Source organism: Capsicum annuum, chromosome 7 (assembly GCF_002878395.1).
Source record: "Capsicum annuum cultivar UCD-10X-F1 chromosome 7, UCD10Xv1.1, whole genome shotgun sequence".
NCBI classification, from domain to species: domain Eukaryota; kingdom Viridiplantae; phylum Streptophyta; class Magnoliopsida; order Solanales; family Solanaceae; genus Capsicum; species Capsicum annuum.
In genome coordinates this window covers 222416561-222431940 of record NC_061117.1, presented here as the reverse complement: position 1 = coordinate 222431940, position 15380 = coordinate 222416561, and the positions used below count along the sequence as shown (strand labels likewise).

The 15380-nt window shown below is 29.8% G+C and overlaps 1 protein-coding gene across 3 annotated transcripts; it reads left to right on the top strand.

The window, feature by feature from the left end:
• The first annotated feature begins 2606 nt into the window (after nt 1-2606).
• Nucleotides 2607-7892, top strand: LOC107878727 (transcription factor bHLH123). 3 transcript variants are annotated; one of them, XM_047415619.1, is made up of 8 exons: nt 2668-2819; nt 2921-3329; nt 3815-4466; nt 5154-5261; nt 5393-5458; nt 6450-6515; nt 6901-6951; nt 7125-7892. In XM_047415619.1, exons 2-8 carry the CDS (start codon nt 2932-2934, stop codon nt 7275-7277), a joined length of 1494 nt encoding a protein of 497 aa, XP_047271575.1. In that variant the 5' UTR covers nt 2668-2819; nt 2921-2931; the 3' UTR covers nt 7278-7892. The 3 variants fall into 3 exon arrangements, with proteins under 3 accessions (XP_016581312.2, XP_047271575.1, XP_016581311.2); XM_016725825.2 differs by having other exon boundaries at nt 2669-2819; nt 3812-4466; XM_016725826.2 differs by having other exon boundaries at nt 2607-3329.
• Nucleotides 7893-15380: the final 7488 nt, after the last annotated feature.

Sequence of the window (15380 nt, the reverse complement as noted above, 5' to 3'; positions counted from 1 at the left end):
ACCCCTGAATGGGACCTACCTGGCGCGACTCCAAATTAATCAGACTCCAATACGAATACTGGACAGCAGATAAAAACCAAAAGACAAATCCTTGGGAAAATATATATTTGGATGTTGGGACATGTCTACTCATATATAGAACAAACTAAAGTGTGTTGATGTGTCACCGTCGTTATTATTTAATTTGAAACCAATAAAGACATGATTATTATACCTAGCTAGTAGTCCATATATGATAAATCTTCTTGGACACTCCTTCATTTACATTGAGAACACAATATTATGAATTATGATATTCATGATTATTGCAATTGGAAAGATATATACAAATGAGTCTCTAACATGTTTAGTTTTGATGAGGTTGATGAATGTCATTACAATTATGTCGATGATGCGCATCATTCAATAATTAATACGCGCATATTGGAGAAAAATACTAATAATATTCTAGGTTATAGACATAGAATTAAACGTTGTGATGGAATGAGTGAAATCTTTCGTCTCTTAATTAGAAGTTTTGAATTCTTTTGTGAATAAAAAAGTTCTTGAAGTAAACATTGTCCTGCATGACGCAAATTTGTATTACTCAAGATCCCAAAGTAAATACTCCTTCTAGTAACGGAATCAGGATTTACATTCGGGGGGTTTCAGAAGTAAACATACGAACTAGTTGAAGGGGTTTCAACATTTACTATATATACATAAAAATATTTTTTACCACGTAAAAATAGTCTAGTTTTCGTCGAATGAACCCCTTGATGAAAGGTGTCTCCGCCCCTGCTACTTTTGTTCGTCCATTACTACTTGTTCCGTATTAACTTGACATGTCCTGATCAGTAAATAGAATGACAATTTTAGATTATCTCTTAATTTTTTTAAAAACGAAATATAAGCAAATATAAATAGTTATGTTAGCATAAAATAATAACAACAACAAACCCATTATATTTTCACATAGTGGGGTCTGAAAAAAAGGTAAAATGTACGCAGTCCACACCACTACTTCAGGTGAAATAGAGAGGCTCTTTCCGATAAACTCCCGACTTAGGATAACATAACAGTAAATAAAGTCGTCATACAATATAAAGCAAGATGAAATAACATAAGATATAACACTCGGATTAAAACAAAAAACTCAAAAAAGTAGGTATTGTAAAGATTCACCTACCAAGTACCAAGCCACCAAAACCTAAATAGAGTAACATTCGTCATTGAGGACATATAATTAAGAGCCTAAGTGTCCTTTAAAATTCCCTACTTTATGTATGCTCATTTTCTTTTTAATAATATATGTGTTTCAAAAATAAAAAGAATCATTCTAAATTTAAAAATAATTTTAACTTTAATTCAAGTTGCTTGAGAAATGACAAAATGGACTGTCTTAGGATGCTATCTTTGATGCTAAATTCATTGCAACTACCTTTAGGATTCAGAGTATATAGTTTAGAGACTTTAGATGATGGCTTTTGTGAACTAAATTTTGTGGCAAAAGATATTTGACGATATTGACTTCCACTACTGACCCCAAAAAAAAAATAGTAAAAAAATTAAGTCCTTTTCTAGAACCATTGTAGCTTTATTAATTTATCCCCCTTTTTGTTTTGCTGAGAAAAAATAAAAAAAAATTAGTCCACATCCACGGACGGTCTATGTTTATAGGAATGTAATTAGAGAATATAATGATAGTATTCTAGTTAGTTTAATTGCAGTTGATATGTGTTTTACTCGATGATTTTTCGAAATAACTTCTTTGCCTATTCAAAACAAAAATATCATCTTTGTACTCACAAATTACATTTTATCGAATATGTTATTATTTCATTGTTGTTGAGCTTTTATGTAATTAACGATTTTTATAAAATATATAAACATAGGCCAAAGATTATGGTGGTGTGTGACGTGTATGTTTTTGTCTATTACTATCAAATGGTATATTGACTCGACAGTTTATAAGAAAGTTTATTTGGCATTGTTAGCTTTTTTGAAGTAAATACATAACCCCCAAATTTTGAAAATAATTTAAAGTCAAAAGTTAAAGTGGGAGAAAGAAAAACATTAGTGCTTCTGACTATAAAAGATAATACTAATAAAATAAAACACAAATAATTAATTCTGCAAATTAAAGTTGAAATTAAAAATAATAAAATTAGCCTATAAAAATACGATTCGTCTAACACCCTCGAGTTTGAGTTGATAATTGATCCAATTTCAGTTCATAAAAATTGAATCGGTGTGTAGTCCAAATTGAACTATACGAAGTACTGTATTAAAAAATCTTGTTAAAATAGTTTCAATAATTTTTTGAAAAATTTAATATGTTATATAGAGTTGTAATAAGGAAATTAAAACTTAATAAAAATTGAATGAATTGAGTCATGACCTACTTTTAAATTCACTTTTACTCAAGTAATTTTTAAATGGATCAATAATTCGTTCGCTTATTAGTTCATCCAATTTTAATAACTCGGCCATATTTACTTCAACCCACTTATTTAACACGCCAAGTTAAAAACAAACAAACTAAAGTAATTCTCTTTGGCTAAGTAAAAAATTAAATTTGATTTCTATAAAGGTGAATAACCCATTCATTTGTCTAATCAGTCACTAAAAGTCAACCAATATATTGTGGTCATTTTTGAATTTCATTAAACTAGGGGGGTACTATAAATAGTCATATGCAGCAAAACGAAGTCATTTCAATTTTCTGTTTTCTTTTCCAAATAAAAATAACAATAGCCAAACAACAAAGCAATCGAGTAAAAGCAAAGCAATTTCCAGAATAAGAATCTATATTTATTCTTCATTCATTTTCAAGTGGTGTTAGTAATTTTATCACCACAATTTGTTACACACACATATATATATATATATAAAATTCTCTCTTTTTTTTTTTCTTTTAATTTTTCGATATTTTGTTCAGAAAAAATCGCCATGGCCGAAGAATTTCAGCTAGGTAGAGGAAATTGGTGGGAATCTACATCTACATCTACAATATCATCATCTTCTAGGAATAATAAGGTTATCGATAGTGGAAATTCATCATGTACTACTCTGTCAGCATCGAGTACTACTGTACTAAGTAGCATGGGTAGCAACTTTGTTAATTGGCCATCAGAAATTCATGAGGATATTAAAGTAAGATCAGATAATAGTTCTATGGTTTTTCTTGGCACGGATTCCCAGAAGCGTTACGCCTCTGAATCATCGGTTGCTGGTGGAGGTGGAGGCGGAGGCGTAGGACAAGGCGTTTTATCTGTTGATGATCCTAATTTACAAATGATGGGGTTAGGCTTATCTTCTCAAGGACTTGATTGGAATCAACCTTTCTTGTAAGTATTATTATTATTATTATTATTTTGCAACCTTTCTTGGTTGATTTTACAATGTAGAATTTATGCTGAATCATAACTTAATATGACTATGATGTAGAATTTATGCTGAGTATAGTTTGTCATAGAGTGATTTATGATTTTAAATTTAATATGTTCAGCCTAAAATTTTTAGTTTTGAACTTATATTCGAACTTGATATTTATGAAAATTCTAAGTTATTTTCAGCAGATAAATTTATGTTGCATGTCGGACCAAGACTAAATTGATGTTCCACTCAGTAGTGGAGCTAATGGGCGATGATGAACCCCTTTAGCTCGAAAATTATATTGTATATTATGATATCAAAATTATTGAACCTTCTTTTAACTTCTTCACCTATTTTACGTTTTTGAAAAAATTCTGGCTCTGTCACTAGTTGCATTCATCTAACATGAAGATTCAATTAGATTTTTTATTCAATCCTTTTTTTTTTTTTGCAGCAGGAGTGAAAAGTCTGGGAGTGATTTTCGTTCTATGCTTCAAGAAGGGTTGAGTTCAAATGTAAATTATCAACAAGAAGGATCATGTCATGAACAAGATCAAAATAATTGGAGTACACAAAAATTATATCATGGGAATTCTGATGATTCTTCAATAAATGATTATAATAAACAAATATTGAACAGGGGTATTTCATTAGATCATCAATCATCAACAGTATTTAGTGGTCAAAATAATCTTGAAAATTCAGTACCTTATGGAAGTCCATCAAATATGTTACAAGGGTTATTAATTTCTGATCATAATAGTCAGCAACAAGAAGCAAATAATTTTACTAGTGTTAGTAGATCTTTATATTATAATCCTTCCTATAATAATCCATCAAATTGTGATATGAATATTCCTCCTACATCAATTGATGTAATGTCTACTTCTTCATCTTCTTCTTCTTGGTCTAAATTTCCTCAATTTCTCCGAACATTGGATCCTCCAAAAGTACAGCAGTGGCCACTACAACCGCCTCTGCTGCCTCATGGTGGCACTCCGTTTTGGAGTGCCACATCAGTAGCTTCCGCGGATGACGTCCATTCGGGTTTTGTCCCTTCTTTGCATCCGCAGCTCCCCACCAACCCAACAGTTGATGAGAAGCCAAAGGTATTTTTTCTATCTCTTCATATCATTTTATGTGATTGTGTTTGGCTGAACACCAAAATTTGTGGAAAGAGAATGACTCTTGTCATATCATGATATTTTTGTAGGTATAAGTTAAAGTATGTATAAAGTAAAATTTTTATATTAAGAGTTTTATTAAACGTAGAATTGTTCATTCTTTCTTTTAACATACTAACAAGTAAAGAATGCTATATAAATGGAATAATGGAAGTGAAGTTCCAATTTTCATGTTGCGGTTTCACTTAGCAAGGAGTATTAATTAGATTAGAATGAAAGGAGAATTTTTGAAATTTATGATATAAAACAAGCCTTATTAACTGTTCCAATTATTTCAAATTTATGTTTCTCTTTTTTTTTTTTTGAGTTCATTCCAAAGAGAATGATACCTTTCAACAACTAGAAAGAATCTAACTTAAAAATTCTCTTTTTATCCCCAGTGAAATGATTGATAATCACTCAAATATCTAAGATTCATTTTAGACCAAAAATTTTAAAAATTTTCTTTCTTTTTTAAACTTTGTGTCAAATGTGGAGGGAGTAACTTCTTTTTAAGGTCAGACTAAAACCGAAAGTGTGTCAAGTAAACTGAGACAAAGTTATATTTGTTTGCTATGTGTGGATTTTGATTTTCTCATTTTCCTAAATTCGTACAAACATTTTATGCAACAGCATACAGGTGAAGTTAGGAGTACAAGCATAATAACAAAGAAAAATAGCAGTGAAACATCAAATAAGAGACCAAGGAATGAAGCATCATCTCCATCGCCAGCTTTTAAGGTATTTTCATTAAGTTGTCATTATTTTTATTTTTTTTGACGAAAAAATGAGACATTTAATTTATTATTTTACTTGATAATAATAATAATATGTTTCTTTTGTTCTTGATAATTTTTTAATTTTTTTTTCAGGTGAGGAAAGAGAAAATGGGAGACAGAATCACTGCACTTCAGCAATTAGTCTCACCTTTTGGAAAGGTAAATTACAAACTGCGCCTCAAATCCTTTTTTCACACTTTAACGTTTAAGTTTTGTGCCCTGCAACATATTTTACACTATCAAGTAAACTTGATTAGGTTATTCGATTTTTAAAAAAATTGAAAAAGAAAAAATTATAAAATTCTAAAGTGCACAAAACTTAAATTCTAACAGAAATAGTACTATGAGGCCCGCTAGATTTAGCTGATTGTAAGTAGCTGATAAATTTTACTACTAAAATGAAATGTATGAATAGATAGTTACAATTTAAATAGAAATACTGAAATTGATAATAAACAATTTATGTTTTTAGAAAACAGAATGTTGATAACCAATTTTTCAGTTAAAATAACTAATATGTCGTTAAAGTTGTTTATGCGAATTTATAAATTTAAACGTATTAGTATAAGGATGCAATCAGAAGAATGAACAATGAAAATTGAATGGAGAATGGGGAAGAGTTAAGAATTATATATTTTGGTAAGAGTATTTTGAGAATAAAAAAGATATTAAAGAAAGGAAATAGGAAAATATTTGATCAAACTAATTAAAGTGCTTAATTATAAATTTAAGCAATAAGTTGGGAATCATCTTCGACTTTTGCTTAAATTTGGCCAATAAATTTGAAAAAAACACTTGTCAAAATAAGCTGATTTTAGAAGTTTGGCCAAAGAGTTATAAAAGCTGATTTTAGAAGTTTGGCCAAAGAGTTATAAAAGTTCATCCGAGCCTCCTTCATCCACAAATGAAGTTATATATATACGGTCAAATTCTTTTTGTATGTTTATATAGTGGATATTAAACTCCTTGGACTTCTTAACTTGTTACTTCTTTATATTTTGAATCTCCTTACTGAAAATTCTAATTTCGATCACTTTTTATATATATACCCTGCAATATATTGAGAGAGTAGTGATTAACTTTCTTAAAACACAATGACACCTTTTTCACATATTAAATTTCTGTTTTTTTTTTTTTTTAATTTCCCCAGACTGATACAGCTTCTGTGCTCTCGGAAGCAATCGAGTACATAAAGTTCCTGCATGAGCAAGTTAATGTAAGTTTGTTAATTAATTTATTATATTAGAGCCCTTTATTTGTTTTATTGCTTTAGTCTCGTCACTTAACAAATTTGGGTAAGTACCTTGAAAGGAAACAAACAGTTTGGTATACAAAGCATCCTGTGTTAGCAGAGTTCAGTGAAGAGTCGTACCATAAGAGGTACATGTAGGCAATCTTTTCTAATGCTAGCATTAGTAGCTGTTTCTAGGCTCGACTTCATGACCTATAAATCATACGAAGAAAACTTTACCGTTGCTTCTAGCTCACTTTCAATAAGAACCTTGAAACGACGTAAAAGTAAATAATACATGTTATACATAGTGAACGACTTCAATTCATAGGCATTAATTCTATTTTTATATTCTGGTGTCACCTAACAGGTTTTAAGCACCCCATACATGAAAAGTGGAGCTTCCATGCAGCATCAGCAGGTATATATAATAACTAGCTACAATAATGTTATAGTGCATTTTAAAATTATGAGTTTTAAAGAAACTTTTACACTATCAAGTTGTTCAAAATTCCTCTATATGGCATTAACTTATATACACTGACATTATCTATCGAGGATTTTAATAAAAAATATTTTTTTAATATCGCGCAGAGTGGTGATAAATCGAATGTAAATCAAGAAGAACGAAAACAAGATCTTAGAAGTCGAGGATTATGTTTGGTCCCAGTTTCTAGCACCTTTCCAGTAACTCATGAAACAACAGTTGATTTTTGGACACCAACATTTGGAGGAACATTCAGATAATTCAACAGGTCAATACACAACAACCCAACAACACACATGTTACATGAATTGTTAGCCACTAGCTAGAGTCATCCAACCCCCCTAGACGAATTTAAGTTATATACACCATCAGTATATATATTTTTTATACCATCGGGTCATCAATCCCTTTACGTGTTGTAGCAAGTAATCTGTCTTGTTTTCTCAAATTTACAAACGTCGTGTTGTAAGGAAGCTTGCATGTAGACCTGATAGTGTAAATGATTCTTTGTATATATTGAAGGTGTATATAACTTAAATTTTCTTATATGTCAAACCCTAGAAAAGTGGGTGATGAAAAGAAAATGAAAAAAGAGAAAAAAGAATTCTTTTTTGGAAGGGCCACATATCTTATAATAGTACAAGTATATTGTTCCAGGTCCAAAGCAGGCTGATAATGATGGAAAAAGAAAAAGAAAGAAAAAAGAATGATAAAAGAGAAGGAAAAAGAAATTAAGGCTTTAAAAGAAATGGACCAGCTCAGGCAAAATGATGCAACTTTGGCCAATATTTTTGGACCACTATTTATATTATGTATCTAATGTCTTTATGTGACTAGCTAGGGGTATAAAAAAAATATACTTAATTTTTTTCTAATTTTTTTTAGTTAGTTTACAAAAAGGAATTTTGTTTGTAGCTGAATTTAGTTGAATTTGAGGGATAAAAAGGAGCTTTTAGCACTAGCTGTTTGTATCTATTATTTGTGCATATAGCTGGCACTAGTTTACTTTAATTTAAAACAAAAGAAATGAAGGAATAATTGAAGTTCCAGTGTAAAAGATTATACATTAGATTGGAAAAATAACTTTCCATTTGTTTATATCATGTCTGGAATAAGTTAGTGGAGCTTTTTAGGGGGTTTCCACTTTTTGTGTTTTCTATTTTACTATATTGATGATGAATGAGTAATGGAGGGGTGTAGGTGAAGGAGCCATGGATATATAATTTTTTTTTGTTGTTGTTTTTCTCGCTTCTCAAATTACACTGAATATGTTGTGCGTTTATCATATGGTTACAATAATTGCTTCAATTAATGGGAAAAGAGAAGTCAGAACGTACTATCCTGAGTGATGTAGTGAGATGGACGTATAAAGTCTTTCCTCTTTTAATTAGAGATTTATGTTTGATTTTTGACAATGAAGAAAATCCTTGTCGAGGGTGTTATACCTTAAATGAGTTTTATCTATATCGTCCAGTCAAATATCTTCATATAAATGAAGATGAAAGTGAAGTAGATATGTACGTTTCGCCTCAAAAAATGATATCTATAATTTCGTGTGACTAAAAAATTAGAGAAGATATAGGAAAATAACCTCTATTGTAAATAGGTTTTACTTGGTGATTATCATATTTACTTAGACTTAATCATGATGTACTATAATTTCACTCTAATACTAGCATATTGACAACCTTATTGATAGGCTACTTTTAGCATTGCCATGATGTACTTTGGAATTATCTATATGAAAAATAGTTTAGGCAATGAACATTATTAGCTTTACTTAGAAGCTTAATAAACACAAAAAGATAGCATCTATGCAATCATCATAATCATTTTGCTTTTTTGAAGTGCCAATTCATATTCTTATGTATAATCCAACAACTTTTCCATTTTTTTTAATTCATGTATGCCTTTTATTTGGTGTATATAAACATAGTTCCACGTTGATAGATGAAAAAAATAAGTTAATTACTTAAATTTTGGTGCGGGATCTTTTGAGAAAATCAAACATATTTAACCCAAAACAAACTAAACAATATATATCACAAAGTTCTTTGTTGTTGGAGGGTGTGTGAGTTTCTTATTCGGTGTCCAGTGCCCGCATTGGAGCCCCTACTAATCTGAATCGCGCGTTGTAAGGCTGATTATGGGAGTAGCGCTCCCAACAGAATTTTCTCCATACTCAAGGCTCGAACCCGAGACCTCTGATTAAGGGTGGAGCAGTCCACCACTACACCACAACCAATGTTGGAAACAATATCACAAAGTTGGAAATACTTAGAGATAAATAATAATATTGTAAATGATCATGTAGATGCTTGTCCTCTTGTTCCTCTCCCAAAAGCATGGCTCTAAAGTTTCATGGCATAAATTCCATCAAATTACGTACCACAAGTCCAAAGAGAATAAAAGAACATAATCAAACAGAAAGATATATCAAAAACTATGCAAATGAAGTCTGCTGCTAATCAACATATTTGGCTTTGGTCGGATGGTTGAGATCTCCAGTATCATTAACCAGAAATCTCAGGTTCGAACATATGAGAATAGAAAAAAATCTGTTGAAAGTGTTGCCAATCATCCTTACGAGGAAATAAAAGATCCTAATATATACGTTCATAAAATTAACTTCGGTAGGTAGTCCTTTTTGAGACAACTATTTTGATAAATGTTTTTTTTTTTTTTTAATTAAATTTCTCTTACGTATGGATCGACCTGTTAGATCATGGTCTAATGAACTTTTTTGAGCAAACTGAAAAATCTTATGAAAAACATTAAAGAATGGTCTCAAATTTTGTAGACGTTAGATGACATTTTAATTCTTTTCAGTCCCAAAAATTATCTTTGCACAACTTTTAAAAGCATAAATTCTTCTTGAAGTTTAATTTTTTGTTAAAGTATTAACTATTAAAGAGTACTACTGCATTATTAGAGTAAAGTCATTATGTAATTATATATATTTCTGCAGAAAGTATAGTAAATTAATCGCTATATACGGTGTTTCTATCGTGTAAGCAAAGACATAAATAAATAATCAATAGTTTAATGAGGCAAAATTAAGCACCTAATTAAGCTAAGTAAGATGCCACTAACCTGAGCTTTGAGCATAATATTAAAATATCAACCTACATAACCGCAACTTAGTTATCAAACAGTAATTATCATCAATATTCTCGATTTATAATCTTTAGAGATAACCATTTATTACTCGTGAACAATGACCGAATTTGTTACGTAACACTCCAATTTCACGAGGATCCTATTGCCCCTGAACTTAATTTTAGCGTATTTTTGTCACCCTTTTGTTCTGACATGACACATTTATTACATAAAATGGGGTTCACATCAAAGATGTCGCGTCAGCTAAAAAGGTTAACTAAAGGTGTCATGTCAGCTAAAAAGGTTGATAAAAATATGTTAAAATTTAGTTCAGGAGGCAATAGGATCCTCGTGAAGTTGGAGTGTGTCGTAGCAAATTTGATCATAGTTCAGGTGGCATTCGATATTTGTGTTGAAATCCGACTAAATTTGGATTCACACATTACGCAACCTATTTTTGAAGATGACGCTTCCAACAAAATCTCTTCCGTTCGTAGGGATTTGAACCAGAAATCTCTGATTAAAAGTGAAGGGAGCTCAATCATCTCACGATAACAACAGATAATGGTCGATAATTTTCGTTATTCAAGATAGTGTGCAAGTTGGACCGTTAGTTTTTATTTAGAAATAGACTAATGAAAACACAAAGGAACAAAAAGAGTTCCTCAATGGACTTTGCTGTGTGACTGAAGCTAAAGATTTGTGGCCTCTTAATAAAGCACATCATCCTTTACTCATAGACAATTGAAAAGTTTTGTGCAAACATTTAGGGTGTGTTTGGATGAGGAAATTATATTTTTCATTCTGTTTTTTCTTTTTTATTTGATACCTAATTAAGTAGAAAATTTTATTCCTAAAACATATATTTATGATCTAGGCAAACACAGTATGAGTTGGAGGATCTAGGCAAACACAGTATGAGTTGGAGGCGGAGAAAGGAGTGTGAAGGGTGGCCGGTGTGAAGGCGTATCTAGGATTTAATTTTATGCGTTCAATATTTAAAGTTCTTAACATTATATTTTTAAACTCGTGAATTTGGACCTACTATCGGATTCAGATGAACTCAATTCTTGCATACTACATCCGCCCATGGGGTAGTAGAGCATGTTGAAGGGTAGGGAGGAGCCCATCAATATGAGATATCACTTAGTGGATTTGTTTTTCGAAAGTCATTTTTTTTCCTAAAAAAATTATTTTGGAAAATAATTTGACCAATTAAATAGGAAAAATTTAAAAATATTTTTCTCCCTACCAAAGTACCAAACACATCATTAATGTAAATTAATTGAACTTGGACCTGACTGAGTGAGGGACCTGGGATGCTGATTGATCATGAAGCCCATGTGGAAGATTAAATAACTCCTTTTCAGTGAAAGTCCAAATCAGTGTATGATCAAATATGACTATATATTTAGTGAAATTAGTGAAAAGTAAGTTCAAATTAGCATAAGTCATGGTTTTAAAATTGTTGTTAGCAGTTGGGCTGACCAAGGTCCATAAGCTAATCCAAACACAGGTTGATATAATTGGTATACACTGTATACCATAGGATAAGTGCGCAAATAAGTAACTGTTTTTCCAAATTCTTGTTTAAAGAATAGCCCAAGTATGTAAAATTATTAAATTTTAGTTAGCACAAAATCAAATTAAAACTCATGGTTGAAGTTGAAAATCGCAAATCTAAGCTTCAAACTTTAGAATATAAGTCTGAAGTTTAGTCTGTCTAAGCCTGAGTTTAAACTTTAAATTCGAACTTCAGCCATAAGAGTATGTTAGAATACGAACTTCGGCTTGAACTTTGAAATATGAAGTTAGGCCTTTTAGCATGGATCAACTTCAGGCCCAAAGATGAGCAGTAACACCATGTTTTGAATTAAGATTGCTAAAATCGGCCAAAGTTTAAAAAAAAACAGTCTGATGTACTAAAACTTTGGTGAAACAATAGTTTATAAAACTAAATATACTGCCAATATAAGGACTACCTACAATTCCTTCACCTACCAATTACCATGTAGTTGATTCACATGTGTGCGAAACTCTACCTTCTAACCAAATAATAATAATAATAATAATAGAGAAGAAAAATTCTACCTAAACTTTCATACTCCCTCCAATACATTTTAATGTTGACATTAAAAACATATTTTATAACAATAATTATTGTGATATTTGATTAAGTTCTGTTTAATTATAGTAATATTTGCTTAAATTAACTTTTCATATCTCGTCAAAACAAGTAAGTAATAAATGACAGTTTTTCCTTAAAAGATATTAATGCCTTCGTCTTTAAAGCAAACACTTATTTTGTAGTATTATCAAAAGCAATTATGCAGTATCAATAATGGAAGGACATTGACTTCATAAATTACTCCATCCGTTCATTTTTATTTATTTGGTCATTACACTAAAATGAGATTTTCATTTTTATTTATCCACTTTAGCACATCAAGATAAAAAAATATTTTTTTTTTCTATTTTATCCTTTACATTAACGACGCATTTTAAATCAATTCTTACCGTCTTACATCCATTAAAGACAGTACCCCAATTAATATCAATATCATAATAAACTACACACTTATTTATATTATTTCTCAAGGGAGTGCAAAGTTTATTGTAAACCACTAAAAGTGAACGAAGGAAATAAGCTAATTAGAGAAATCTAATAGTTTTATCTATGAGAGAGATGAATTAGTTAAAAAGTTAACTTTGCAGTAAATAATTAATTTGTAAGAATGTGAATTCTTTGACTTTTTCTCCATGTTTGATCTCTAATATCTCTATTGGATAATCCAACTATCACATTTTATATTTCTACTTTAGGTACCTAATTCATTTTTCTTCCTACAAAAGTCATGCAAATTGGGTGGCTAAAAGAAATAAAAACCCCACCCATACCTTTTTATTATTATTAATAAAAATATTACAGTATTTGTTTTTCAGTTGCTTTCAAAGATACCAAACCCAACTAAAAACGGAGTCTTGTAAATCTGAGAAAATCTCACAGGAGTCAATTAGATTTTCCACAACTCCCCACCCCCACCACCAAAAATAAAAAAGAAAAAAAATTACTTTGCTTTTTGTTTTATGTAGTTTTAAAAAAGGGATCAATTGGCAAATTAGTTCTTTAAGTAGTTAAAAACATATTTGCTCCCTTTATCCTAAAATAGCATGAACATCAATATGAATTTCTTTTCTAATAAAATCCGATTTTCGTATTAAAAAGTTACAATAAAATAATTTATAAATAATAGTATTTAAAAATATTTGAAAATTATTTGAAAAAAAAAAAAAAAGGTTCCCATATAAAATAAAATATAAGTCTATTATTTCAACGAAAACAACATAAAGTTCCATTGTTAATATATTCAAGTTCATGATTATCACTAAGGAGTGTGATGATATAAATAGAAATTTTTTACTATTAATTAAAGGTTTTGAATTTGAATTCTATAAATATATAGAAAAATGAAAAGAAATTTATTAAAAAATGCTTCTCCTAAAATAAATTCGACGTAATGTGAGTCTGAATTAATCCAACTGATAATTTTGAAATACCACATGATTAAAAGAAAAAATGATAAGACTTAGTGATATAGTCAAGATCTTTTATGTGCCTGCCCAATCAATAGGGTAATAGACCAAAGAAAACACGTGTTTGACCCAGTAAAACCTTTTCAATGAATAATAACTTGGTTACCAACATGGTCGTGGTACATTGGATGAAGCTGATCCATCCTTAACCAGAAATCGAGGGTTCAACTCTGAATATGGAGAAAACTCTGTTAGGAGCGCTGCCACCTTAGTGGCCCCTGCAACGTGCAATTTGAATTAATCGAAACTTCAATGCGAACATCGAAAATAGAATGGGAAACAAAAAAAAACTTGATTGATGAATGAATATCTTGGTATTTAAGTTTATGCAGATAATAACCATCGTGTGGTTCACAATAACTTGGCGTTAAAAGGCATTTTCTAAAAATAATTGAGATGTTTAAGATTGTAAGAGATAATTAATTATTTTTTGTTTAATTTATATAAATTGAAAAAAAAAAAACTGATCCAATCATGATTAAATAAAGTAATATTAGTCAATTTGAACCCTTAAAAGCAAATATGCTAAGTACTTCCGCCCGAATTTACTTGTCACATTTTAATCGGACACATTGGTATAATGACTTTGGCATATTATCTCTTATTAATTAACGTTTAGTATTTCCCGTTCCATATTAGTAGATAATCTTACTAAAAATAATCGTTCCATATTAGTTGATTCCTTATTAAATTAAGAAAACAATAATTAAATTTTTTCCATAATATCCATGCAGTTAATTCTTTTTGAAAGTGTCAAATTCACACTTATTTTGTAAATTTTTAAAGAAATTTTTTGAGGGGTAAACTAGTAAAATTACTATATTATTCATGATTTTTTTAATTACCGTACAAAATAAAATGTGTTCAACTAATATGAGATGATGGAAGTAATAAGTGTTGTAAATGATTTGAAGAATAAGTAACTAATGCTAACGGTAAAATATATTTTTTTTTTTAATCTTTTCTTGATTTGTGAAAGATAAGAAGTAAAAATGAAAATTAAATTAAAAAAATAGTGACAAGTATGAGTGTAATTTGAGACGAAGGAGTAAAGAATTGTCTTGATAGTTAAACTTAGAATTATAATTAATGTACTAAAATTCTGCCACTAGTCATCAAGCAAAAAGGTGAAAGCAACCCATTATTGTATTTGGAGCACATAAATAATTGAACCATATTATACTCGCCATTTTTCATTTATAAGACGTCTTGTTTGAATATTATATTTAAACAAGGAATAAAAAGACTTCACATCGTACTAAAGTATATTTACAATTTTTAATTTTTAATATATCATAATTTTTTTTGTGATTATAGAAGCACGTTTTTAAAATTAAAATAAGTTTTTTTTTTAAAAAAAATATAATGTTATATTTTTGTTCAACAGACTAAACATGATAGGCAGAAAGAGCACTACATCAAAGGAGTAAACATAAGGTAAGCAAAAATTTTTTCTTTCTTTTGGCCATAATTGACTAGAAGACTTCATTAAATAAAACAAAAGAAAAGTCTAGCCAATCATTTTGTTTTTGAATTAAAGAGGTATACTTAAAACTCCAAAGTGAAAGGACAACAATGTAGATGCAAACTCTTGTGTGACAAATTATTTAACCACCAAATATGATATTTCTTTCTTTTAATTTGTTTGTTTGAATTAGACGAACATAAAA